Below are 27,786 nucleotides of genomic sequence, written 5' to 3'. Positions count from 1 at the left end.
TGCTGCTGCTGTTGCTGCTACTGCTGCTGTTGCTGCTTAGACTGCTGGTTCTACTCCTGCTCCTGCTGGTACTACTACTGATGTTGCTTCCGCTGCTATTGCGATTAGTAGTAATACTAGTGTGCCACAGCACTACGTCTTTGTGTTTCCAACTTGAAACATTCCTCTTTTTTCTCTTCTTAGTCGTGATTTTGAGGTTTTAGTAGGCTGTGTTGTTCTTATTATGGACGATAATATTATATATTATCCTATAATTGTTTCGGTTTCGAACCTATTAGATCTACTTTTAGTTTTAAAAGTTTTCTCAAATTAATATGCCAATTTGTACAAAACTCAGTGTTCAATTTTGGCAACAATGCAACAATGAAGCGTCCTATCAAAATAAAAACTCTTCCTTTTTGTCTTTATATTCTCCGAATTTTACTCAACAAATAGTTTTATATAACATAATCAGGAATAAGATTTTTTAAAGAACATATTAAGTACAATTTATGTCATGTTTGTGTATATTGTAACAATCCTGGCAATTGACTTGAGTACTTTTTATTTCTTTCTGCGGCAACTGCTACAATGCTCTTGAGAACAAGTACAGTGGAAAAGGCATTGCTACTTTCGTTTTGAGGTTAATTTTTTTTTTGTTGTTGTTGAATGCTTTTTGTTGTACAACGCATTGCGTCACTGTGACTTTAACAATGCTAGATCTGAATGTGTATTCGTTTCCTTGATTAAATAAGATACTGTTGCTAACTAATGTACTAATATCTAGATCTAGATCTAGATTAGATGTCGATCTAAACTGAAAAGGAAACCATTTATTTTATTTATTTTGTCAAAACTTGTTACTTTGACTTTGACTTGTGTGACTTGCTACTAGATATCTAGATCTAGATAATAATCTAGATCTAGATCTAGATCTAGATCTAGTGGCACTGACACTATGAATTCATAAATCTAGAATCTAGATTAGATCTAATCTAGATCTAGATCTAGATCTAGACATAATCTACCTGCCGTAAATTCGAACGACACTGTCACTTTGTGGTGAATTGCTTGACAGGTAAATTTTATTTCAACCAGAAATGAATAGACGGAAAAGCCTGCATTTGTTACAGCCAGCCTCAGTAGCCTAGCAGTCAGTAGCCTAACTAACTAGATTCTAGATCTAGGCCTAGTGAGTAACGACTAATAAGGGCTAATATCTAGAATGTAGATGTAGATCTAGATTCTAGATATCTAGTCTAAACTACTAACATAAATTTTTACTTTTAGACCTGCACACAGATGAACAGACTGTTTTGAGGGCTAAACTGACCTAACTTTTGCTGCAGAACACACACAGAATCTAGATATCTAGATCTAGATCTAGATCTAGATCTTTGTATATGGCCACTAAAATCCCTGCAAAGCAATTGTTTTCAAGTAATTATCAACAAAGTATTATTCGGACTCGAGTCCGAATAGACAAAAATTGTATTCGGACCTGTAATGTTTGTGTCTGATGTGTGTAAAAATGGGAATGAGCTAGCTATGTTGTGAATGTTGAAAGAATGATTCTTTAATATCACAATTATTTCCCTTTCTTGATACGTCAAACATTGTCTCGTTTTGAATACACACGAGATTTCAGTGTAAACTAAATAAAATCAGTTCACCGGCAGAGGTAGGCAAGAGAGCGGCTATGTTTTGTCTTTCTTTCAAGTATTAATCTTTGTATAATGTGAGGCCATAGCAGCCATCACAGGACCCGGAATTGAGTCCAGCATGACGTCCATTCAAACTTCCGACCCTTGTTCCTAAATAAGCTGACTTCCAGCATTTATGAAAATTTTTTCGATTATAATGTGATAACAATCGAGACGTGAGCTTTAATATCCAGTTACTAGATTCATATCTAAACTGGCCCTCCCTGCATTATTAGTATGAACAGAACAACCAAGCTTAGTTTACCTTGCCGGGGGTAAAGTTAATTATGTGGACCAATGATTGCGTTTAGCGATCACACCCTCTCGGTTTGCTGGGGGAAGAGGTGTTGGGAAGAGGCCACGGGTGTCGGTTTTGTGTGATGTGATTTTAAAAAATAATTAATTACAGAAAAACTATGACCCACAACAAAATGAAATTAAACATTTGTGAGGCAGCGTGGTGGAATCAGGCTCTCGTCAATTTTTGGGCATGTAGAGTTATTGGTATCATCTTATAACTTGTTCACTTGTCTTTATTTGGATGAAAACAATATACATTTATCTTGAATACAAGTCGAAATATTTGCAAAAGAAGGAGGTGGGGGTCACCTGTTTTCAGAGGTAAAATTAGTGAGAAAATGGTTGCCAAAGATTAGTTATTTCCTTAGCTTAAGAGTCCGTGATAACTGAAAATTTACATTTTTATGCCTTTAATCAACGCTTTTCAGAAAAATCCACACAGAAATTAGTTCTTTAATGGGCATGAAAGGTGTTGAGCCAAAACCCAAAAATTTGATAAAAATTCACAAACCTGCGGAAAAATGCAAATTTCTTCACTTTGATTATTTTGACGAGAGAGACAAATGGTGGTGGAAGTAATGATGATGCTGTAACGGTGGTGGAAAGACCCTGAGTTGTCGGTTACCATGTACTTACTGCTATAGGGCAATGAGAGTGCAGTCTTTTAACTTTTGACATTGTAATTATACAGTCCTAGTCGGTAATTCTGGTTCTAATTCTGGTTTTACGTAAAAAGGCCCCGATGGCAGTTAGCAGCTGAGTCCGAATAAATAAAAAACAAATTTTCGGACCAGAGATTAAAAATCTAATCGGCCTCGAGTCTGAATAGAGCTGGCCAATTATCAATCCTAATTGTCGAAACATCAGATCTTGGTGAAGAAATGCAAGGGGGCATGGCCCCCTGAAACCCCCCAGCCCCATGTCATTAAAAACAAGTCAAATATTACTACGCCATTGGAGATTGGTCCCATTGTAATTAAGTTTGTATAAAATATCCATTATCTCATAAACTGATATTTTGCAATGGATATTAAGTCAAAATTTGTGTAAAGCAGACAAAAATGAACAAGAAAAGTGCTTTAGAATATAAGCTTGAGACAGGTCCATGAGTCAGAAAATACCCTAGGGCCTTGCCTTTCAATTATAATATCAAAGTTCGCATCGAAGACTAAAATTAAAATGGTAGATCCACAGTGGAAACCTGATAGATAACAGGGATGGTAAGACCAGAGAAAAAGTCCTGTTATATCAGATCCCTGTTAAATCAGAAATGCAAGGAAAGTAAGCTTTTATATTAATCCAGCTGTATTTATTCATGGGTAGTTTCCCTTGCCAAACCGCAGCCCTCTCTCGTGGCCATGTCGCAGGCCTGCACATGACACATTCTGCGTGAATGTAGCTAGGATTAGGGCTAGATCGAAGTCTGCAGTACACCGTTGCCCTCTCTCGCTTCCCCCGCTGCGTGTGCTTGCAGTGGCATGGCTTGCGTGGGCTTGCTCCCTGACTGCATTACTCTCTCTCTCTCTCTCTCTCTCTCTCTCTCTCTCTCTCTCTCCCTCTTACTTTGTACCATAAGAACAGGTTTTACTGTTTGCATTGTGCTCTGGGACTGTGTGTTAGGACCCTTAAAGACTTAACGAATTGAAGCTTCTAAAATGATTGATTAAGCTCAACACAGGAATTGGTCCTACTTTTCTTTCTACTTTGGGTCTGTCTTCGACATGATCAGGAAGGGCTTATATCTTATATCATCCCTTTTTATGAGGCACAAAAGTTTTCACCTATCTCTGCTTAAGGGGAATGGATCACTCAAGCATTCTTCCTTTATTTGTATTTGTAAAGAAGTTAATTTTCCATTTAGTTCTTCTGGTACAGTATATGTACAGTCAAGATTTCCCATTTTATTCCTCAGATATTTATTTATAGTATTCAAATGGAAAAGAGCATCCTTCCCAAAATGGCCTTTGAACTTCCAGTGCCATCATCACCTATTTCAAAGCCTGCTGATGTGAGGATGTCCCAGATAAATGTGCTCACACAAAATCTGCAGTCATATCCTCTACAAGTGAGAAGGCTTGTATTGATGCAGCCATCTATGCGACAACTCACTCCTTTATTAGGATCCGACGTGTTACCACAATGTAGAACTTATTTGCCAAAGTCAGCGTGGAAAAGAAATCCTTTCCATCAGCTATTTCCTGTGGCCCAATGCTCGTCAGATTCAAGAAATTCAAAGTCTAGTTCTGAACTCACTGTGTCTAGTGGTGATGACGATCAGTTGCCTGGGGTCTCAGCAAGGCGGAGTGTCACATCCACAAGTTCATCGACCAGACAAGATGACATCTCTGGTGTTCAAATTAATATGTGGTTAGACCAAGAGACCGGATTAGATAGGCTGCGACAGGCCTATACCATAGGGTAAGTAGGCTACAGTGTAATTGAGCTGATCGTTACTGAAAATGCATAGTCTGCGTCTTTTAAAAATGTATAATGATGTTGTCATCATCCAGCTTCTGAAAACTGTATTTCAATTTCAGCAGCTTGGAATTTCCATCTGTTGTCAATGTCAATAAGTTCTAACTTATCATTTTGCTTTACCTAGTTGAGTGTACTTAAACCAAACATGGTTAATCTGAAAATAGTGGACACAGAAAGAAAACAAAATCCTATATTTTATTTTCCTTTTATTTTAGCAATTTCTCTTTTAACTGAAATGCCGACTAAACCAAAGAAAGAGGCGGTTTAGCAGATTTCATTTTAAGCAGAGTTAAATGAATGTTTTGTCAAGATTAGTGAAGAGAAAAAGATGTGAAGAACAACTTCACCATTTCCTATTGAGTTTCAATCTAACATGTTTGTTCTCTCATCTTGTCAAGAGTTACTGGTTTCTTTTTTTCTGAGTGCACTGAGTGAACAAACCAGAATTCTATGTCATAGACAGACTTTGAGTGCTGAGAGGGATGTCATAGATTTTATTTATGGGCGAATTCTGTTCAAGAAATTTTTTTTCAAGAGCATTTGATATTGCCATAAATAAAAGTAATACATTTTGCAATTTCATGAAACATTCTATGAAATATGGACAGTTTTTCAGCTGTGTAGAATTGTTAGAAAATAATAATATTACCAAAGCTTCTTTTGATCTTTAGAAATCCATTAGTATCTTCTGTTTTTACTTCATCAGGAGCAGTGGAATATTTGTGCAGGAAGATACCCGGAACCTCAATACCATGCTGTATCGCACAGCATTGCTGGGCTTTTTCATCAGCGTTGTCATTTCCAGTCAGAATGAAACCAGGAAGAAACAAAAACATCTGTCACAGACTGAGGCCCTTTTGAAAGGTGTTCAAGTGAGTTCACACTTGATTAAGATGAAAATATTCACTACATGGAAACTTTTAAAGTTCAATTTTGATCGCTGGGTGCAAGTCTCAGACAAACACCATATTGCAAAATGCCATTTACAGAGGCTGGCATTGGCATTCAAACAACAATTTTTACTTTCTTCTACTTTATTATATTTTCACTTGATTTATGAAATGCTGTTTGTGGTCTGGGATATCATTGTGAAAATGTTTACCTGCCTCAGGTCTTCTCTCCTTTTTTTGTGTTGTCCCAGAATCTTGTATTTCGAGTGGATGTCTGACCGGGTACTCTAGTGTAATCTGCTCCTTTTCATTCTTTAACTTTAAGACTTTTTAAGTGCTCCTGTTGTCCCAGGATGTTCCCCTGGCAAAATTGAGGCTTTCATTGTTGTAATGTTACAGTTTTTATCAATACAAGATGATACTCAAGAATGATAAACAAATAAGAAAGAAAAAGGATTTCCAGTGGCTTTGACTGACAGATTGATAAAAATAATTTTGTTTACACTGATCAAGATTTGTAGTACTGACAGCAAAATGTTTCCTATGACTTTTGTAAGAGTTATGTTTACATGTATGAGATATCATGCTTAAAAGAATTGGCGTTAAATTATCCTTCATGTTGCATGTACTTGTTATCTTTTGTATGTTCTGCTGATTGCAAGATTCAGTATTTATGCAGATGTGGTCTGATCACTATCGAAGAGCAATTTTGTGTTTAGATGTAGGAAAGATGGAATTGAACGATTTTACTGCTTTTCCTTCCCTTTCATATCTCAATAGCCTTTCATTTTCCCAGCAATGTGCAAAATGTAAATTTGTTTTGTTTCAAACATTGCAGTCAGAGCGGCAGTTGCCAAGACAGATCTTGAAAGATGCAGCGAAGACAACATTGAAGTTGACAGCCTGGGCTGCTGTTCTTTTGTAAGTTACATCATGTAGAGAATAGCTCAGTTTCTCTCGCAGACATGGGTGTAGCAATGTACTTTCTGTGTTTTTAAAAAGCACTCTCGGAATGTGTTTGTGAACATGATTTTGCACTTTTTTCATGCTTATTCTTCACTAATTATTGCTATGCACAATTACATTCAGTTCTATGAATTAAACTAAACAAACAGAAAATTTATTCAAGGGGAAATTTTGTTCACAATGGCATACGTACACACCCTACTGACCACTTAGAGTAACATCTAGTCATAGTTGTATGCTTAACGTTATCGTGAGCTTGATAAAGGCCTCTAGAAAGTCTGATGTTTGGAACAGAATTGTGTTCAGAATTTTATATACAGCTAAAAACTTATTTCTGTCTTCATCTTTTTACTCTTTGTCTTAATGACTGCTGGATATTATAGATGTTGGTGATAATCTTACTGAATTAGAGAAAATTTTGTCTCTTCTAGAGTTGTCTTTAGACGAACACTGTTTCTTTTGTTTGCACAGAATCCTTTTAATGCAATTCTTTTGTTTTTTTCAGCCATTTACCACATGCTATTGCAGTTTACAGGAATAAAACAAGCATCTGGGAATATGCAGCGACATCAGGTATTTTACTCCGCAACATTGTGCACATTTATTGCTACAGTAGTCTTCGCCTAAACGCACACCGTACAAAAGCACGCTCCGCTCAAACGCACGCTTTCGTCATCTGACGGGTTTTTCACTATATAATTTAGACGTACAAACGCTTGGTCACTGCCTCTAAACGCACGCTCCGATCTGCGAAACACGCTGACAGGTAAAGCTTGACTAAGGGAAATTTTCACTACTACTACTGTATGATCTACACAGCTTGCATAAGACAAGCCTAGAAAAATGGATATTTGGCGAGACTGTCCCTTACGTCGAACAAAGAGAGTGGTGGACAGCGTTTTCACACCCAACGTTCTACAGACACATAGGTCTAGGATTTGTCGGTGAAATGTTGGAGGGGGTTGGGTGACTGAAACGTTATTTGATTGGCCACTGGAAGTGCATCTCTTTGAGAGAAGGTTTGAGTGACTGCGTGTTGGCTAATGTTTAGTTAGACCTAAGCCTATGATGCGCAACACGCGTGAATGTTCGTTCATGAATTTACGGTCGGGGGTGGTCGCTTGGAAAGCCACGTGGCTGGGCCGTCGTCTCTATGACTATCACCAACAATTTCTTTTTAGGCTATTGGTTCCCGACATTTTATGGTGGATTCATTACAACAAGTCTGTCTTTCTGCCCCCCCCTCCCCCCCAACACACACCCATTCAACGCCTTTGAAGTCTTGGGCTTAACCGCAGTCGGGGAATCTTTTACAAAACAGTCACGTGTCGTCACACTATCGGCCCAGAGTGACCCCCGCCCCAAAGGGAGGTCACTAGAATACCAAGGTAATGAGATGACTGCGTCCCTTCCTCCCTTTGCAAAGGTTCATGTAAACGCACGCTCCGTATAAACACACGCTAAAAAGCCCTCCTGAGCACCGTGCGTTTAGGCGGAGACTACTGTAATGACATACAGCAGAGTCCACGAATCTCGAACACAAAAATTACGAATTCTCTGGTATATCGAACATAATATTGCGTCCCCTTTCAGTCCTAATGTTTTCTTTGTATTGACTTCCCGGAGTTCCTGAACACTCGGAACATACAACACTCGAATCTCGAACAAATCCACTTCACATTCTCAACTAAAGACCCGGCTTTACAGCCTGTCTGGCTGTGGGTAGGTGTTTCTTTGTTATAATAACAGCCATAACGTGGTCATTGTTTCACCACTAGAGACTGGAGGAAGGGGGGACGGGGAAGGGGGATTGGGGAGTCGTGCTGACTGGACCACATGATTGGCTTGCCACACTTGCAATCATGCTGCACGGTGAGGATGGCAAGAGGAGTAACTTTTTGTAAGCCAATGAAATGAGAGGAAAGAAACGACGTAGGCTGTGCACACATGAGATTTTATGCTTTCCACTTTCTTTTATCTTCTTGATTTTACTTCGTCAACAGGTTCATCAAGGGAGCTAGCCATGTTAATTGTTTTAATGTTCTTTTTTACCTCCTTTGATTTTCTCTCTATTTCTTTGTATTAAATACTTTTTGGGTCTTTTACGGACATGACGAATTACGGAAATCTCAAACACTATTTCCAATCCCTGATAAATTCAAGCGAGTTTCCCGTGTTTGACTGTACTTACTGAGTAAAAGTAATGAAAAGAGCTGCAGTCTTTGGTAGATGTTAAGCGTTAAGCATTTGTCTCAGTTTGTTCTGATCTGATTGGCCCTTTAAGTATTGATTCGATTTTCTCTTTAATAGAACTTTACTTCTCAGTTTTCAAACTCATGGAATTGTTGTGACCTTATGTGAACCTCTAGTTGATTGACAAGGGTGTATTATACTATGATAAACATTTCCATTCTTAACTCTTAAAAAAAAATTTCTTCAGTTAAAGCTCTCTAGGAGATTTTACTGAAATGATTCCTCCTCCTTTAGTTGTGCTGTATGATAAATAACACCCTCTGTTAGAATTGAATCTGCAAAATATCAGTCTGCTGGATGCAGTTGTGTTACTGGTGTATAAATACAGTCAAACCTTGTCAAGGAGAAAAGTGGTCGTATAACACAGGTGGCCGTCTTAGGCAGGACTGTTCAAAATGAAGAAAGCAAAGCATTCTCTTCTAAGGTCCAAACTGGGGCTGATCTCAGGATTTAGACTGCTTTACGACAAATTCAAAGGTTTTTTTGGGGGGGGGGGGGGTTTAATAAGGGAGGTGGGTGTTGTAAGAAGGTTATTGTTGTTGGTTTGTTTTTTGGCTAGCTTTTTGTTTTGTTGCTGATTTTGTGCAAAGTTATAATAAACGAAATATTATAGTTTGTAAGATGATGACAACTGAGTGCCATGGTAAAACAAACACACGCGTCACCGCCACTCAGAGAACAAGTGATGCTTCTGTTGCTAGTTCACGTCAACGTCCATTGTTACGTTGTTACAGATTAGGTAAACAAAACAATGACCAGTCACCTCACACACGATTTGTGCTTGAGTTGTAGGCAGGGCTTATAGGTTATGACGGATCACACGCAGTTGAAAATTTATTGTCACCCATTGGTCATTTTGGGTAAACATTCATTGGAGGGACTAACAATAACGACATGTGAAAGGATTATGGCGGCTCGTCCTTAGCGCCAAGAGCCGATTCAAAATTTATGACAAAGCATCGGGCGATGAGTGACCATGCCTGGCCGCCTCAAGCAGGTAAATTTGACCGTGGGTTGATAAAATAAGGTGGCCGCGACCGCGTTGGACAGTTTACACAATTAAATTATTAAAAATACGTAAGGGAGGAAATGGAATGTGGCCCTTTGCACAGGTGGCCGTCATGGCAGGTTTGACTATTGCCGATATATGTAATTCCTGTCTGCTTCTGAAGCCTCCAGTATTGACCTCCTCAAAACAGATAATTACACGCAAGTTCTGTGAAGTGTACACCTGAGATGGAGTGATGATCATAATGTGGAATATTAAGTCATACCAGTGCTAAACAAAGGGCAGGTGTTGACTGTTTGAATTACTAACCTTCACTCCTTTTTATGCACTGTCGCTTTCCTGTTCCAGTCATAGTTTTGTTCCTTTTTTAAGTTTTATGCATGACCTTCCCTTTTCCTTCCCGCCTGATAACGAACTTGCATTCCTTGCCCGTCTTTCACCTTGTTTATTATATTATTACTATTGATTACTATCTTAATGTCTGTCAGCCAGGCGAAAAAGTCGCTTGTCACTGAAAAGAAAACTACGAAATAATTCTCTACAGCAAAATTTTTTAGTTCAACAAGATGTTTTGTTGCCCTTTTTTCACCTTTGAAAATTCTAAAAATTCAACGCAAAAGTGCAGGTTATGATTTTCTAGAGCGATTTAAGAACTTATGTTTTAGTGACATGTGCATCATTTCTGTTGTTTGCGAGATACAAAATATCTAAGGCTGACATTTTATCCCATGTTCATCCGTTTTTTGCAGTGCTAGCATTTGGCGTTCTAGGTGTGAGTAAGAGCCCAAGAGTGTTTCTGTCCTTTGTTGCTGCTGGAGCCGTCACTGGGTATGTCACTCTTCCTATCATTTAAACAATAAATTTCGTTTAGAACTTTTTCAGTTGATTCTAGTTACTTACGTACAGCTAGCTACAGTTTTCTCAAGGAAAGATTTTAATGAGATTTGTGTCCTTTTCCCAATTTTTGTACAATTTGTCAGGAGACCTCTTTGTTGCTTTTATCAGAATTTTTTGGGGCAGACGCTACTCGCCGGATGTTGGGTGGCTAGCGCCAAGCTATTCGCCCGATGTCGGGTGGCTAGCGCAAGGCTACTCGCCCCATCTAGGGTGGCTAGCGTCAGGCTAGTCGACCGAATTCAGTTGAGTAGCCTGACGCTATTAGCCCGTGAGGATTTCTGCGACCTCGGGTAAATAGCATTTTCTGCACACCCGGAGCCGGTCACCTAGATCTAGAGCTAGTCTTAGTCTTATACAGGGTGCCCACTACTGCTGGATTGGGCTGATCGCCCGACTCGATCGCCTGAAACTGAAAACAGACAAGTTTGTTTTTGAGGCGACCGAATCGGGTGATCCCATCCATATTGGGCACCCCGTATTAGGTAGCGTAAACACGGCCTCGCGACCTTCCGAGCGACATGAAGCTATCCTGAGCACCTAGCACGCCTCTATGATTGGCCCAAAATAGATCATAGATGATGTTTTTCCGCCAACTATTTTTCTTCTTGCGAGGTTTCCCTCGCGAGTTCACTACATTGTTGTAGATCCCCTAGATCTATCACCCTTTATTAATTTTTTAATTATTATCATCCATCGGAATACCGGGGACAAAGTTACTAACAAGAGAAATGCAGCGCCGTGATGTTATCAAAGATTGTCTAACTACTACCAAGATGTTTTAATTGCCCTATCTCGCGTCTGAACGAGACTTGGGCGCTAGATCTACCTCGTCTTCTTAGCGCCTGACGGCCTGTGATTCGAGTGTAAACAAACGTTCTCAGCGCTGAGTTGAAAGTGATAAATTTTGTCTTTGAGCAGAGAGAGAAAGAGAGAGAGGGGGGGGGGGGGGGAAGAAAGAGAGAGAGAGTGAAAACGAGAGAGAGAGAGAGAGAGAGAGAGAGAGAGAGAAAAAGAGAGAGAGAAAAGGGGGGGGGGGGGAGTTGTTATTAGAATTATTGATTCCTGTCGTTTTCTCTCTGTGTCGGTTCACAAGCTGACCCGGTGCAATACAGTCATTGTTGTACGAATTTTAAAGAAATCCCCAAAGGGGAGAACACGGAACATGCGCAGAAATCCCCAAGGGCCAGAAGCCGCAGGCCAGGAGGGCTAATCGACCGAATTCGTTCGCCCGGACATGCGCAGAAATTCTAGATTGGGCGAGTAGCACTCGCCACTCCGATTTTTTTTTCTCTAACAATAGGTGGAGGTAAGAGGAGAATAACCCATCATAATTGTTCATCTTAAGATTTTCTATAACTGATTAAAGTAAAGAACTGATGTTTTCTTTGCTCTTTTGAGTAATTGGATTGGGTGAAGATAATTGCGGGTAGGAGAAGCAATGTTATGAAGGGACATAAAGTACTGTCTTCAGCATTTTTAAATTATGCTGAAAATTAGTAATAAGTTGCAGGCTTCAGCTTTGAAATGATTAGACAAGTACTTATGAATTGAGGCAGCGATAGTAACAGCTTTTTCCAAATTATTTTTAGTCGTTTTTTCTTTTTTTTCCTCAGTACGGTTGGTGGCTACTTGATCTGTCAGGTTCTGACGTCTGCGGGTCTGACCCAAGAACAACGGCATGTGGAGAGGGTCAAACAGTACATTCTGGATCAGAGGTGAGGCACATGCTTTCTTTACAGTGGAGTCCACTTATAACGAGTCCTGAAGTAACGAGAAGTCTGTTATAAAGACAATAAATTGTAAAACCCCGGTTTTTTTCCTTCTTTATCTTTGTAAATAAAATACTGCTATAGCGCAATCAGATAAACGCGCGAGTCGGTTATAGCGGAATATTGCTGCTGCTGTGCACAGCTCATAGGCCATTTATACCTGATGAAAACCTCGCCAGTTGAGAAACTTGTTGGTGATCAAGCAAAACAAAGAATGGGAGAGCTCATGTGTGCCAACGATGAAGGCCAGAGCGAATGAGTAGGAAGGGAAGGGCATGCGTACACAAGCAGTTGTGAAGCAGAACGCATTGCCTGATAGTGATAGGCCAGCCTAGTCTAGATTATCTAGGCCTATCATGCCTCTCACTTCTCTGATGCTGGGATGGAGAGGTCACAGTGCTGTGATGGATCATGGAGCGAATGTGTGACATGCGCAAGCAGACGCGGGAACGCACCACAGGGTGTGGTGGGATGGGGGAAAACACAGCGGGCGAGTTAGCCTGGAGAACTTTCGTTCTGATAGCCAACGCCCAGCTGTCAACATCGGTAACGCTAGAGAAAGAAACCTGATTCAATTTTTGATCAAGTAAGACCTAGAGGTCATGTTGAACAAAGCCATCATCAGAGGAGATACCAAAAAGTAAAAATAAACAGAACACCAAACTCATAGATTAGGCCTACTTTATTATTTCCTTTGAATTTATTACTGGGTCCCTTACAATGAGAATCCTGCTATAACGGACATTTCGTACCGGTGCCTTCCCTCTCGTTATAACAGGATTCCACTGTACTACAATTGTTTGTAGTGTAAAGCAATTTGCTACCTTAAATATCTCTCCTTTGACTGATTTGGCTCATGATTATTTTGGGGTTGTAAAAAGAAGTTCTTCCTTTTCTATCTACAATAGGGGTCAAGACATAAAGAATTTGAGTATATTGTTGCTGTGTTGTGATTGTTGCTGTTGTGTACCCTCCCCCTCAACAAAAGGGAAACAAAAAAATTAAATAGAATAAAAGATACAACCCAACTCCAAAAAGATGACATATCATAGGTGGAGGGGAGGGGGGTGTAATGCAGAACGTGGTAGTAGCAAAACTCACAGTTACACAAACTTTCTGTGGGGGGTGGAGGGGGTGAAGAAAGTGGAGATGAAAACAGATGACTGTACATGACTAGAGAACAGGGAAGGAAGTGGAAGGAAAACATTTTAGAGAAAAGAAACATTTTTGGCGCTGTCAGGGTTTGTACCTGGGACCTTACCTCTAGACTATGAGAGCCCCATTCCAATTCGTTGATTTTATTGAAACATTCAAATATAGGAATACAGGTATAGGAACTTTGAAGACTGATTCCCTGTTGCTTTGACATCTGTCTTTTTTCTCTGGTATAGTATAAAGCAGAAAGAGAAAACAAAACTCACAGCTACAAACTTTGTGCAGGCTTTTTTCCCCTATTTTCTTTGCTGCGGTTGTCACTTAAAATATACACAGATTAAAATGTGATCTAAGCCATGCGGTGGTAACTGTTCCTTCTCTTACATTTCTGCAGTGTCATTCAGGGTACTCTTGTCAGTTTGCGGGTGGTTGGCTCTGGTCTGGTTTGCTCCTTTTTTCCTATCAAATATCTAACGTCCTGGTCTCTCCTCCTTTTCTGTTTTTGATGCAACACCTCTAATCTTTGGGACTTATATGAATATGACCGTATTGCATTGCATGTGCCATAAATTTCTTTCTGAAACTATTAAAACTTGTGTTGTTTTTTTTTTTTTTGGGGGGGGGGGGGGTGAGGAGTGTGGGGGAGTGATGAGAAAGGATTCCTTTTCTCTCTTCTCTGGTTATCTATCTTTTTCTTTTTCATGACACTAAAACTGTCATATTATGTTCAGTGAATGTTGACAGACTGTTCTCATGTATTTTTTCAGGTCCATGAAGGCAGGGATAGATGATGTACCCATGTGAAGATTTGCACACCTAGTTAGATACTGAAATAGATCTTTTGTATTTTTGTTGTTGTTGTGTACAACAGAGCAGAATGCTGAGGATTTGAAGTGTCCCCTGTGATTAAAGTGCTGCATCTATCTGTCTTTTTTCTGACTCCAGTTTGAGACTTCATTATTTAAAGATGATTGCAATGTGTTTATAAGGAATTTTATTAACAATAAAACTAGATTATGTTACTTGAATGGTAATGTGTGCTCTCATGTTTTATGGAAAGAATGTACACTGTATGTAAATTTTCTGTTGTGTACGTTACAGTCTTCGTTGTGTCCAGTAGTGTGTTCAACTTCAAAGTGCAGTCAAACATGGATAACTCAAACACATCATTGGGGATTGACAAAAGTGTTCAACACATCGATAATTCAGGTAAACCGACTTAACAAAACATTTAAAGAAATATCAGTCAGGAGTAGCAAATAATTGTACAAACTATTCAGGATTTTGAGTTTTCCGTATTAGCATTTTATCTGTGCCTGACTGTATAGCAAAATCTACTGTATTATAAAGCCACTGGGTAGACTATAGACTTTACTCAGATCTCAAGATCAAGTGCACAAAAGATAGACAAAGACCTGACACTTATACTTCCTCATTCTGAGAGAGATGCACTATCAGTTCCCCGTACAACATCCTCAGATCCACTACAACTGGGTGTACAAACCATATAAACATGAAAAGATTCAGTCACATCTGAAGCTAAAATGTGTCATGATAGTATTAATAGTATCAACGCAGTGTCAAACACAATTTAGATCTGATCTAATCTATAACTATCCACCATTATGATTCTTGGTTCAGTGGAAGTACTATACTGTCTTGGTCCTTGAGGAGCACGTGAGTAGAAGGATGGCATGTTTGAAACCAAAATACTTGCGTTCTAGAGACTAAAACACAAAAATTCATACCAAACATACTACAGTCCAGGCTGGCTTTAAGCACGGTCATCGGGAGAAAGCTGAAGCGTGCTTAATGCCGAAGCGTGCTTGAGTGCGAAGTAGGTATAATCCAGATATTTTCATGTAGAAAATTTCCTGAGCTATTTCCCTTATTAAGTAAGCATATTGTGGTCCTGCAAAAGTGTGCACTGTTATTTTTACCCGCCATGGTAGTTTTCATTTATTTATTTGTTTTGTTCTGTGGTCGAATGGGAAATGAAAACTTATTTAGACGGCCAGTCACATACAGCACACGAGGCCTACACCACAGCCTACACACTGCCTGTGCGTACCACTGCCCACTGTGCCACATTCATACCACTGCTTTCACCCCCCAAACACGGTCTTTGATCCCACCTCACTCGTGATATCAAATCAGGATTATCTGATAGCGAGGGGCAATAAGGTGAAATCGAGCCTGCCTCCTTTTCTCATCTCCCCGACCCTTTTTGTATTTTTTTTGTCGGTGTGTAGCTCCGCCCTAGGCTAGATCCTATGTCCATGCCCGCAGCTGTGTGCATCTCTCTGCCTTCCTCTCTGCGCATGTGTGTGTGTGTGTCCATCACTTGCGCTGTTTTTGTTTCTCTTCTTAACACACTCACTGCTGAGGTGTAGACCGTGTTCAAACTTCGATGGGTCATCATGAAAGTATTCACTGTCTTGTAAAGGAAGCATGCCTGAAGCCGAAGTTACTGTGCTTAAAGGCGTGTAATTTATATAGCAAAAATTCGGTAATAGCCGTTTAGCGTGCTTGAGTCCGAAACGTGCTTTATGCCAGCGTGCTTAAAGCCGGCATGGACTGTATAAATCCACCTTTTGCAAGAAAAAATATACAGTCAAACCTCATTACATCGCCACCCTGGGGACGGGCATGAAGTTGGCGAAACAGTGAGGCTGGCAGTTCAGCAAGGTTCCTCTGTTGTATAGCCCCGACTGCCCAATGTTGAGCTTACTGTCGGGGCAAGCTCAGTCCATAGATCAGCCGCCCCTAAAGAAGGTAGGACCTCCATGAGGCCATGGACCCCCAAAGGTTACAATTACAACTAGATTTTAGAACCAAGTCATATGTCGAACCCTCAAAGAAGATCAAACTTCTGACATGAACAAGCAGACTGTCAGCATTCACATGTTTTAACATTGTTCACTGAAAAGTAAAACAACCTTCAGAAATTATATTCTATTTTCTATCCAGCAACTTTGACATTGAGAACCAGTATCCACGTTTCTTACAAGAGGTGTATTAAAAACCACTATTTTTCAAGAAAATTCCAGACACTTTCAAACAAAGAGCTTCAGGATGTTTTTTATTTTTTTAAATTCACTCTCTCACAAATCAGCAATATAATAAAAACACATCTTAAGTAAGACAATCTATTATTCTATTCATTGTAGTTTTTCATGAATTTGTATCACTGACATCTGAGCAGACCATGATGTCCTTCAATATGCACTGTTCACTGTCAAGCTTCTTTCAGGAGACTCAAACACATGCAGTTTATAAACATTAGACAAGAACACAATGACATCACCAAGATACCAAATGCTAACTTCCTGACACAGACGGGAATCTCTCTGCAATCAACTCAGAACATAGCTCCTGTCACATTTAAAAAAAGCATAGCTTAACACAGTAGCCTCACACTACAGAGAGGTATTTCCACAACTCTTCACGACACAAGATCATTTTCCTCCATCAGCTCTTTGACCTTCTTCTGGAACTCAGGATCTCCAACAATAGACCTGGAGAAATAACAGTTGTTTTATATATATATAATGGCAATAAGGGAGGAAAGCTAGCATAACAAGAACACTTCGAAGAACATCAAAATATACCGTATCTAGTCATTAGCTATACCTAAAACTTAAAGATTGAAGTCAGATCTCAGGATCAAAATGCCTAAGAGATGGACAAAGACCTGATATCTCCTCATTCGGAGGAAGGAGCACTATGGGTTCCCTGTAAGCCTCCTCAGGTCCACTAAAACTGGGTCCACAAACCATACAAATGTGAAAAGTTCCAAGTGAGATTCATGAGACTGGAAGCTGAAATTCACAGCAGAGATCTCATATATTATTAGCCATGATCATATATACGAAAAAGAAAAGATTCCAAATGGAAAAATGCTGTCAACCCCTCAACTAACTAATTAGTTGACTCCAACACTCAAATTGGTAAAATCCTGGTTTCAGTGAAAATGAGGTCTGAAAAAACATCAGCATCTTAAATGGTGATGTCTGTCCTAAAAGTATCACTTGCTATGCAGTTTTTATGGCTGATTCATTATATATGCTCCTTTTCATACTTTCCTAATTAAATGTAGTTAAACATTTTTTTTCCTCAAGGACATTGCAAATGTGTCCGAATAGTCAGAACATGGATACAGTGAAAACTTTATCCTCTTGCAAAGTGTAGTCCAAAAAAGACCAGTTGCCTAAAAAATTGATGTGATTATCTACTGCCACACACAGGAAAAGAGAGATTGCAAAGGGTATGTGCCCATTTATTTTGTATGTCTGGATGCAAGTATGGACATATGTGAAAGAAAGCTTCTCATTGGTGACTTGAAACAACTTCCTGTCTCTGATTGGTAAGGGTACACATCGTACTCTACCAATTCAAAGCAAAGCATGACACACAGTACTAATGTCATCTCTGTGTAGGCCCATTGCCAGTTGCTTGGATACGAGTACCAGCCACAAATGCTTGCAGCCATTAATTAAAGGTGTTTTGTTGATAATCATGAATAAAAACAAAGGGATATTCTTTCTCATTTCGGTAAATTTGATGTTTCATTTAGTCATCAGTAGTTTCGCTGAGAACAATGTCCATGGTTTATAAGGTTCACTGTAACAGTAAAATCATTGAAGCTAAAACAGTGCATGATGACTTTTTGGGGGTAAAGTTCAATATATACCTCTTATTAAAAAAATTGCATCATTTCAAACCATCACATCTAAAAAAGAAAAGTTATACAAGCGCAGCCTAAAAAAACCCAACCCATTTTGCCATTACCTTTCAACTTACCTGATTACAAGAACTCTTTCAAAACAAATAGGTGATTGGTGGATGCTCTGGTGAGGTTTATTTCTTGTTTCCGATCAGATGTATATAATATTGTCTCCCCATGAATCTCTCCTTGCTTTTCTTTGGATGTGACACCTCTAATCTTTGACACTTATTTGATCTACCAGTATTGCAAGTGCCATAAAACTTGAACTAAAACACTTAACTCTAAGTACCAGTTCAAATCTTAAGCTATCACAAAGAAAATAATAACTTAATGCAAAGTGAGAGTGTGCTATTTCACATTTTAGATAGAACATCAGATTAGATCACATTGGGTTTGGATTCGGTCCATAAGGAAACTGTGTTGCATCCCTTCTAAACTTTTATATTGTCTAAGACAGATAAAATTGAAATAATATAACTAGATATAACAAATGTGTGATTAATTTTATTCAGTACTGTAACATTATAACGGCAATGGGTCAACAGGTATATTATGATATGTTTGTGATCAAAGAGAGATAATTCATTTAAAACACTTCATGAACCAGGAGAGATAATTCATTAATTAATTTAAAATATGAATTATGTCCCTTCCCATTTTCGCTTTTCTTTGGAACATAATGTATACAGTCGAACCTGCCTACGAAAGACGGATTCGCAAGGGAGCCAGAAAAAAATTCCGTCTTAGACAGGGGAATTTAGGGGGAGATGGAGGTTGGGGGGTTGAAAGGCCCAGCCGGTGGGATCAAGGATCGCTTGTCCGATCGGCAAGCAGTGGTCAAAACTTCACACCTCACAATTGCTATCCTGTCTGATAATGAAATTCATCAGTCTTACTTATCCAATGACCACCAGTGCTTGCCTTTCATAGGACCACTGTCTGACCATTTAAAAACAGAAACGTTCGAACATCTCCTTTGCATCCACCCTTAGCCCCACACACCAATGCCACCCCTCACTGGCATCATTGTAACAACGATTCAAGGAACTCTTTTCTTGGATGGCCGTATGATCAGGGCGGCAAGCATTGGTCAATCTAATTTCACACCTCTAGCTTCTGGCTACCCAGGAAAGTTTTCGTGGCGGCTGGATACTCGAGCACTCTCACGGGCAGTCGTGAGATTTCACATCCACACTACACTGACCATCTGCATCACTCAGGGTTCACATGATGGTGTAACATCTACCCCCAAATTTCACCCCAACTCCCCGTCCTTGCCCAGCGGCATGGCCATAGCATTAAGTTTAGAGCCGGCGGAACCAAACTTGTGAGTTTTGTTTCAAATCAAGGCGGAGCGGGCAAAGCCTTTTCTGTCTTAGACAGGTCAAACCCTCGGTAGGGAGCAAATTTTTCTTTCCGTTTCCGCATTGGACAGGCTTCCGTTTTATACAGGTAATTAAAGAGGAATATATCAAGGGGGGAGCGGGGAGATTCCATTAAGACAGGTTTCCGTTAAGGCAGGTTCGACTGTACTACAATGGATTCCACTTATAAAGAGTCCTGAAATAACGAAAAGTCTTGTTATAAATTATAAAGACACTTTTCTAAAACCCCGTTTTTTTCTCTTCATTATCTTTGTAAATAAATTACTGTTATAGTGCAATCAGACAAACATGCAAGTCGGTTATAGTGGAATATTCTTGCTGCTGTGCACACCGCATAGGCCAATTATACATAATGTAAAACCTCGCAAGTTGAGAAACTTGGTGAACTAGCGAAACAAAGAATGGGAGAGCCCACGTGTGTCAACAACGAACGCCGGAGAGAATGAGTGGGGAGGGTGTGGTATGCGCAGACAAGCAGAACGCATCGCGTGATAGGCCAGCCTAGTCTGAACTATCGAGGCCTACCATCCCTCTCACTTCTTCGGCGCAGGGATGGAGAGGTCACAGTGCCGTGATGGATGGAGCGAATGTGTGATGTGCGCAAGCAGACGGAATGCACCACAGGGTGGGGTGGAGGACAACACATTGGGCGAGTTAGCCTAGAGCCCTTTCTTTCTGATCGCCTTCGCCTAGCTGTCAACATCGCTAGCGCTAGAGAAAGAAACCTGATTCAATTTTTGATCAAGTTTGACCTAGAGGTCATGTTGAAACAAAATCATCATCAGGGGAGATAACAAAAAGAAATAAACAGAACACCAAACTCATAGATTAGGCCTATTTTATTATTTCCATTGAATTTATTACTGGATCCCTTATAAAGAGAATCCTGCAGTAATGGCCATTTCGCACCAGTCCCCTCCCTCTTGTTATAACAGGATCCACTGTATCATCACGTAACGAAATATTGCAATTTTCAAAATAGAGTTGTTGATTTAATAACACTGAGACAGTTGCTTGATCGCAAAACGTAGACCGTTCTCTCATATCAGTATGTAGAAACTTACTTCTCAACTTCCAGTTTTGACATGATGGTGGCCAGATGCCGTTCCTCCTGTGTGAATCCGTACGCCTTCATGGTCAGCAAAGCGAAACCTCCCAACAGGGACCTAGAGACACAGATATATAGTGCTTATAAGCCTTTTTCATAACAGTCAAACTTTATATACATCTTTTTCTGTATCTTTATGTGAAGGAGAAAAGTTTAGTCATTGAAGGTTAAGCACACAATAATGATATTATTCAATTTGAAATGCAAATTGAAAAGTGATTTAAAAAAAAAACAAGAAAAGAAATGATAAAAGATAGTGTTATATCACCCACTCACTGACAGCTAATAGTAATCAAATGCTAGAACAATCTGAGTTTTTACTTTTATAAATTAAATAAAAGCACCGATAACATTCATCTGTAATAAAAAATTTGGAAACAGAGGGTCAATGGCAATACAATAAAAGTTGTGCGGTGATCTTATTGCAGAAACAGTTCTGGTTTTGACACAAATGCTCGTGTGAAGGAAGAAATAAGAAAGACAATATCCTAAAACTGGTAACAAAATAGGTAGCCTAATCCCAATGACATAAGAGGACACAAAACGCAGTCTTTGGTCAGTAAAGCTTAATCAATCTAGAAGGAACAGGAGATGGTAAGCTTGAATGAGCTTACATAACAAACTATAGTAAGGAGGGAGACAAAGCAGCTTGTGGACTTGTCCAGAGTCACTGTCTCCTTCATCCTCACCAAAAGTCTCTCATTATTCCTGTATTTCTCATTAGTGCACTTCCACCAAAGATGCTTTTCCGTCCTGGTCCCATCTCTTCTTTTTACTACATGTACCCCGGTACATCATATGACGCAAAAATAAGAAATTTCTAAAGGGTGATTTGCACTTTTCTTCTGCGTGGCGCTCATATCCATAGCAATCTCATACAAACATCTGCAAGAAGCTAAACTCTGACTGCTGCTAAGTAAATAAAGATTTTGTGAGGGTAGGTCAAGATGTGAGGGGTGCAGCCATGCCAATACCAGGAGGCAGAATACAGATTAATAAAAACAGATAAGTGTCAAACTATGTTGCATTCCATTAATGTTGCCTACATTTATGTTCCTGTTTAACTTAGTTTAAGAGGACAAAATCCACACTGCAACTGTAAGTGAGGCAAAGTGTCTTTTGTATATATATTCTGCTTACCCTAAAGTAGCCCCCAAGGCAGATCCAACAATCATCCCTCGAAAGCCTAAATGGATACGAGCAAAACCACCAGCAATTCCTGAGAATAGACAAGAAAAAAAACACTCATAAATAATTCCAAAAGAACAACTGCATATGGCCAAAATTACTAGAATAAGTACAGCCGAACCTGTGTAAGACGGAATCGCAAGGGAACCAGAAAAAAATTTCGTCTTAGACAAAGTTAGACAGGAAAATTTAGTGGGGAGATGGAGGGGGGGTTCAAAGACCCTGCTGTTGGGGTCAAGGTCGCTTGTCCAGTCGGCAAGCAGCTACAAGTGGTCAAAACTTCACACCTCTCAGCTGCTATCCTCTCTGATATTGATAATGACATGCGTCAGTCTTATTCCAATTACCACCAGTGCTTGCATTTCATTGAACTACTGTTTGACCTCTTAAAAACAGGAACGTTTGAACATCTCCTTAGCCCCTCCGTCCATCGGTGTAATAAGCACAGTCAACCAGTGCCACCACTCACTGCCACGTAACAACGATTCGAGGAACTCTTTTCTCGGCTAGCTGTACGATCAGGGCGGCAGGCATTGGTCAAACTGATTTCACACCTCTGGCTACCAATGAAAGTTTCTGTGCTGGAGCCTCACTTGAGCACTTTCACTTGAACTCCTGAGATTTCACACCCACACCACCCTGACCATCTCCATCTCTCAGGGCTCACATAGATGGGGTAACATCTGCCCTCAAATTGCACCCCTACTCCCCTTCCTCGCCCGCCAGCATAGCGTTAAGTCTAGAGCCGGTGGATGGAACCAAACTTTGGAGTTTTGTTTCAAATCAGGGCTGAATGGGCAAAACATTTTCCGTCTTAGACGGTCAAACCTTCGGAAGGGAGGTAATTTTTCTTTCCGTTTCCGCATTGGACAGGTTTCCGTTCTATACAGGTAATTAAAGAGGAATATATCAAGGGGGAAACAGGGAGATTCGGTAAAGACAGGTTTCTGTTTTACACGGAAATTAAGGCAGGTTCAACTGTAATACTGTGGGCCTGAAATGAAATCAAATGAACAATACAGATTTTAACATCCTGTGGTCCCTTATTATAACAGTACACAACATAAACAAGCATTGGAGTATATTTGAAATACAAAATATTTTTCATGCCCATAAATTTATCTACCAGTGAGTTTGATGTTGGATATTAGGACATACTGCTAAATCTTAGGGGTAGTTGACAGCTGGTTCCTCAGCATGTAACCGTTTTTCCTACTTGGTAGGACTTTTGGGAATTGGAAATGGATATGAAAGCAGAAGACAGAACTTGTCTAGGGAACAGGAAAGGAGGTGAGGAGAGGAGATAATTTTTAAGAAGAAATTTTTCAGTTGCCATCAGGTTTCGAACCCAGGACCTATTGAGTGTGTGAGAGGTGAACACAACACCATACCTCCAGACCATTAGAGCCCCTTCCACTGCAGGTCATGACTATGTATTGACTAATGACACACCAGTTCTAGATATAACTTTTAAAGGAATTCACTGAACAAGAAGTCGCCAAAACGTACCTGCAGCCGCTGTATATTCTAAGACGGATGTCTTGTTACGGTAGGAAGCTATCATTTGAGACAGTACTCTGAAAAAATGAGAAATAAAAATGTGTCATTAAAAGTTCATGTCTTAAAATTCCTTTGACACAGTTTCAAATGAAGCAGGTCACCCAAGCAATGTTCTACCTAGTTACTAGACAAAATATCATAAAAAAATAATGAACTCTCCTCAATTGGCTGCATGTCTCAAATATTACTGATTTCTGTTTTTTTTAAAGCATTGAAAGTTGCGAGATTTTGAGTTAATTTTCTATCCATTCTATGCCAGGCATGGATGATCTTCAAATTAGACATACCTTACAATAAATGCAAGGTTTTATTTAAAGAAAAAAAAACCCTGTGGTTTACTTGATAACAAACCTAACTAACTACCAACTAAAGGTTCAGCAACTGCTTAAATTTACTGTGTGCCATCCTGGTCCAGGTTAATGAACAAGAACAACAAAGAAAACTCTTTGTAGTTCTCAGAGCCAAAAAAACCAAAACATTTTTCCTCATCTACTGTTTGAAAACCAATTAAATAGAAACGTACAAAAATGCTGCGGAGAACGTGGTCACTTTGGCAGAGAATGCTCCTCCCTGAATAGCTGCAGTGAAAGAAACATGATCTTGCATTCTTCTCTGTGGAATGGAAATAAAACAATGCATCAGCTCAAGGCCGCAACTGGTAGCACTTATTATTCCAAGAGAAATATTACACACACAAAACCAGCATGCACACAGGAATATAAAAAGAAGTCTACACTGTTCCATCACAACAGAAGATGGAGTTTGTGCTGTATTGGTCAACAGCTTATTATAATGTCCTGAGCTGACAGCATGTCTCTAATCAGATCAAAGACCAATGTATGCCACAAAATGCTGGTTGCAGTGATCAGCTTTCTTCAATACTCCATCACATCATCTTGTTGTATGCCTTCATAGCTTTTCTTTTCATATTGGGATTGGTCTTGACTTATCTGTCTCCTATTGCCAGCTATCTTCTGTTGCCTGTACCAAGGTTTGAAAGTTTATTCCTGTATAATTCATGTCCCTATTGCAGATATATTTTTGTATAATAGTAGTGTTTGATTACTTTCCTCACTTCATATCATATAGACTGCCTTTTCTTACTTTTCCGTACTTCCAAGTGGTGCAGGAGTGCTAGCCATTGTAATATATATATATATATATATATATGGGTTGCAATTGTAAGAACAGTGAAAATTCCATGGAAACTCAAACTGACCCTTCCAGTTTCTCTAAGCTGGTAATCTTGTCTTGCCAAATAATTTCTCAGCCACCTCATGTCAAAGCTGTATTACCTGTCCTGGGCAACAACTTCATTGCAAACCAGACAGGTCCATATTACTCAGTTCCTCCCAACACCAAAGCCCGCAAGGTACCCATACTGATTGTTCCAGTGGCTGTCTGATTATGGCGACGTCTTTCCCTTCCAGAAAATCGTTCTTTTGTTCCTTCTCCCCTCTCTATCCCCATTTCTTGCATCCTGATGATTGCGCGGTGTTCTGCTGTCTCCCTGTCTTCCTCATCCCACTACTTTTCCTCCAGGGTCTTAAACACTTCTCCTTTGTCAAATTTCACCTCACCATAAACCACGGCACTGCCTGCCAGCCTATCAGCCTCCTCATTGCCCTTCACTCCACAGTGCCCAGGACAGAATATCCACGTGATGGCTCTAAGTAATGAGTGTTGTAAGCAAAAGAGTGACAGTAATTTGAAAGGGTAGTTTGAACCCGGTAAACAAACATGCTTATAATTTAAAACATATTTCTATTTTTTCCCCCCTAAGGTCTCCATAAGAAATACTTTCTTTCAACCGCATGACAATTATAAATGTTGACTTGTTGAAAACATAAGAGGCAAGCTTGTATAGCTTATTTATTTTTCATTATTTCTGATTTTGCCCTACCGAATTAGGCACTTCATTTGGCAAGCAAACAAAATTTTTTTTTGAAGAAATTTTATAAATTCTATTTTTCTTTGTTTTCGAGGTATATTTCCATCTCTACCATGGTTCCCACAGCAAACCTAAGACCTTTCCCAATACAATCATTTGCTGTGGCACAAAGATGGAAAATATCTGACAGGAGGCAAAACACACAAGACATAAACAGGGAATGACAAATCATACCACAGCTTCAATTCTTGTTCTAAAAACTGTTGCTTGATTCTGCCGTATGAACTCCCTCCTGGCGATATTCCATGCAGGCACATATTTCATAAAGAAGGTTATGATGAGGGTTTGCACCAATGCCAGTTTAATGTAATCCATCTCAGGACTACTGTTACCTTTGTGGCTGAAATGAGAATGATCGTGACAGTCAATGAGCGGTATACATTCCAACTGACATGAAATCTTAACACAGTGCCCCATTAGAATATCTCACGACTTGTTTTAAAGCCTCATGAAAATTACAGACAACATTGTTTTTTCTTTAACAGAGGCACATTTATAAAGTCAGAAACTTTTGCAAGCAATCATTAAGAAAGACAATCATTACAGGCTTAATAATTGACCACATATTTGCCAATTGTGACATCTCAAAGAATTTAAAAGGATGAAATTAGTGATGAAAAACACAATCATATACACAAGAATGAAAGCCAAACAGGTCTATAGAAAAGTAAGATGACCATAAGTAGGCTTAATTATAGGGAAAAGACCTACAAAAGTCCACCAATTGTATAATCTAGCTACCTCATTCTCCCTTATTTTTAAAAACTAAAATTCATGTAAATGTTGAAAAAATAAGTCATATTTTCACTTGACTGCTGCTAACTTTCATTCTATTCTCAAACAGGAAAAGTAAAGGCAAGGGCATAACCTTTCTTGAACTTTCATGCTGGGACAATGCATGCTGTTAAAGCTTATCTTCTGCTTTTACTACTTTTTCCTTGTCACTCTTGTCCTTGTCATCTTCCTGGTAAAATGTGAACATAATGCCAACTCACTGAAAAAAAGGCACAACTCTTTACATTACCTGACCATGCACAATATAAAAGTACAGGACAGTGTGTTCACTCACTCTTTCTGAAATATCATGTGAACTCGTTCCATGCCTGTTTCTCTCTGCACATAGGCCCTTGCCAGTGCTTCAAGTTCTGGTGAGGGTACATGCTCTTCAACTTGTTCGTTTTCTTTTCTCTCAGCTAAAGAATGATTACTATTGGCTTGTGTGCTCACTGGTTCTTCCACTGTCTTTTCTTCAGCATTAAGCTTCTGAAAACTGAATAATTTCAACAGCCATGAAAAGCTTGGTGAGGTTCTTCCTGAAACTTGATCAGCTCTTAACTCACAATGTGTAAGTGTGTGAGGTTCATAATTTGCAAGGAGTTTTGATTTTCCACAGCCAGAATTAATTGTAGGAGCAGCTGTATTCAGTTCAAAACGAGCAGCATTCCAATACAATTGACAGCCAGCTATCTCTTCCATGTTCACATCACTGTTTTCAGTCCAAGAGAACAGCACAAATGCCCTGAAAAGACAAAGGATTTTTGAAAACAATAAAATACACATCAGGTATGCTTCATGAAGTTTTTAAAAGCAAATAAGGCTCCATTTGGCCTCTATGAAGCAGTTTATCACAATGAACTTGATCAATACCTGGAAATGTAGCAAAAGTATAAAAATGAGTCAATGAGTTAAGTGCCAATCAAACTTCTCAGATTGCTTCTCCTTTCACATCTCTGTTTTTAACTTATTGTGGTATCACAAGTGTTTTGCTTAGTTATCTTCTCTGAGTCTGAGAGGGTAATAAACTTTGACAAAAATAAAGACTTTTAATGTCATCAACATATTACAGACTGACTCACTCAATTATCTCCTTCTTCCAAACCCGTGATAAAGTGACTGAAGATAGATCATTAGATCGAGCACCCAATCCTGCTAGGATAAAGATTAAGCATCATAGAGAGATCTCATAATATGTGCACAAGTTCCCTTGATGGTTGAAAATCGTAGAAGAGTAGGCTATTAGATCTAGGCCGCCACCTGAGCAAAACTCAAAATTCAAAGTCTCCCTATCATGAATAGACTATCGATCCCTATTTAATAGGGATCGATAGTCTATTCATGATACTATTACACTTCTAATATTGGGCAGACATCGATGATGTCTCTCCATGGTTAGTGTAACTTAAAAGTAGATCTGACTTTATGAGTTAAAATCAAGTTATAGGCCTACATATTCGAATTAAGGTCACCTCACACCATATTGGACAGAATTGGCCTTCCATTTTTTTTAGAGTAGGCCTATGGAGGCCTGTTAGAAAGTAAGGGTTTTATGTAATACAGTCAAACCTGCCCTAACGGCCACCTCTATAAGACGGCCACCTGTACAAACGGCCACTTTCCGTTTCCCCCCTCGCGTTTTTTCTATATAATTTAACTGTGTAAAACAGGCACCTGTCCAACGCGGCCGCG

At 39.5% G+C, this 27,786-nt stretch overlaps 2 protein-coding genes across 8 annotated transcripts in view; one reads left to right on the top strand and one right to left on the bottom strand.

The window, feature by feature from the left end:
- Positions 1–555: 555 nt before the first annotated feature.
- LOC101851967 lies at positions 556–14,427 on the top strand. 4 transcript variants are annotated; one of them, XM_035970987.1, is made up of 8 exons: positions 556–622; positions 3,895–4,400; positions 5,167–5,332; positions 6,189–6,271; positions 6,822–6,889; positions 10,328–10,406; positions 12,089–12,190; positions 14,167–14,427. In XM_035970987.1, the coding sequence occupies exons 2-8, from the start codon at positions 3,916–3,918 to the stop codon at positions 14,201–14,203; spliced, it is 1,020 nt and encodes a 339-aa protein (XP_035826880.1). In that variant the 5' UTR covers positions 556–622; positions 3,895–3,915; the 3' UTR covers positions 14,204–14,427. The 4 variants fall into 4 exon arrangements, with proteins under 4 accessions (XP_035826880.1, XP_035826881.1, XP_035826879.1 ...); XM_035970988.1 differs by lacking the exon at positions 556–622 and adding an exon at positions 651–709; XM_035970986.1 differs by lacking the exon at positions 556–622 and adding an exon at positions 934–1,057.
- A 2,035-nt stretch (positions 14,428–16,462) lies between these two features.
- Positions 16,463–27,786, bottom strand: part of LOC101851751 (RPII140-upstream gene protein) — a 13,853-nt gene continuing 2,529 nt past the window's right edge. For all 4 annotated transcript variants that reach the window (XM_013085198.2, XM_005103020.3, XM_013085197.2 and 1 more), the window contains exons 2-8: positions 26,390–26,839; positions 25,495–25,660; positions 23,893–23,981; positions 23,319–23,386; positions 21,762–21,840; positions 20,578–20,679; positions 16,463–16,917 (exon numbers count right to left, since the gene is read on the bottom strand). In XM_013085198.2, the coding sequence (XP_012940652.1) occupies positions 16,845–16,917; positions 20,578–20,679; positions 21,762–21,840; positions 23,319–23,386; positions 23,893–23,981; positions 25,495–25,660; positions 26,390–26,796 (984 nt within the window). In that variant the 5' untranslated portion in view covers positions 26,797–26,839 and the 3' untranslated portion in view covers positions 16,463–16,844. The remainder of the gene's footprint in view (positions 16,918–20,577; positions 20,680–21,761; positions 21,841–23,318; positions 23,387–23,892; positions 23,982–25,494; positions 25,661–26,389; positions 26,840–27,786) is intronic.

This window comes from Aplysia californica, unplaced genomic scaffold (assembly GCF_000002075.1).
Source record: "Aplysia californica isolate F4 #8 unplaced genomic scaffold, AplCal3.0 scaffold00355, whole genome shotgun sequence".
NCBI classification, from domain to species: Eukaryota; Metazoa; Mollusca; class Gastropoda; order Aplysiida; family Aplysiidae; genus Aplysia; species Aplysia californica.
This window is presented reverse-complemented; position numbering and strand designations above follow the sequence as displayed.

Coding starts and splice junctions, on each gene's coding strand:
- LOC101851967 (XM_035970987.1), top strand. CDS start 3,916: ATGGAAAAGAGCATCCTTCCCAAAATGGCCTTTGAACTTCCAGTGCCA. Junction 6,272..6,821: donor GCCTGGGCTGCTGTTCTTTT/GTAAGTTACATC, acceptor TGTTTTTTTCAG/CCATTTACCACATGCTATTG. Junction 10,407..12,088: donor GCTGCTGGAGCCGTCACTGG/GTATGTCACTCT, acceptor TTTTTTCCTCAG/TACGGTTGGTGGCTACTTGA.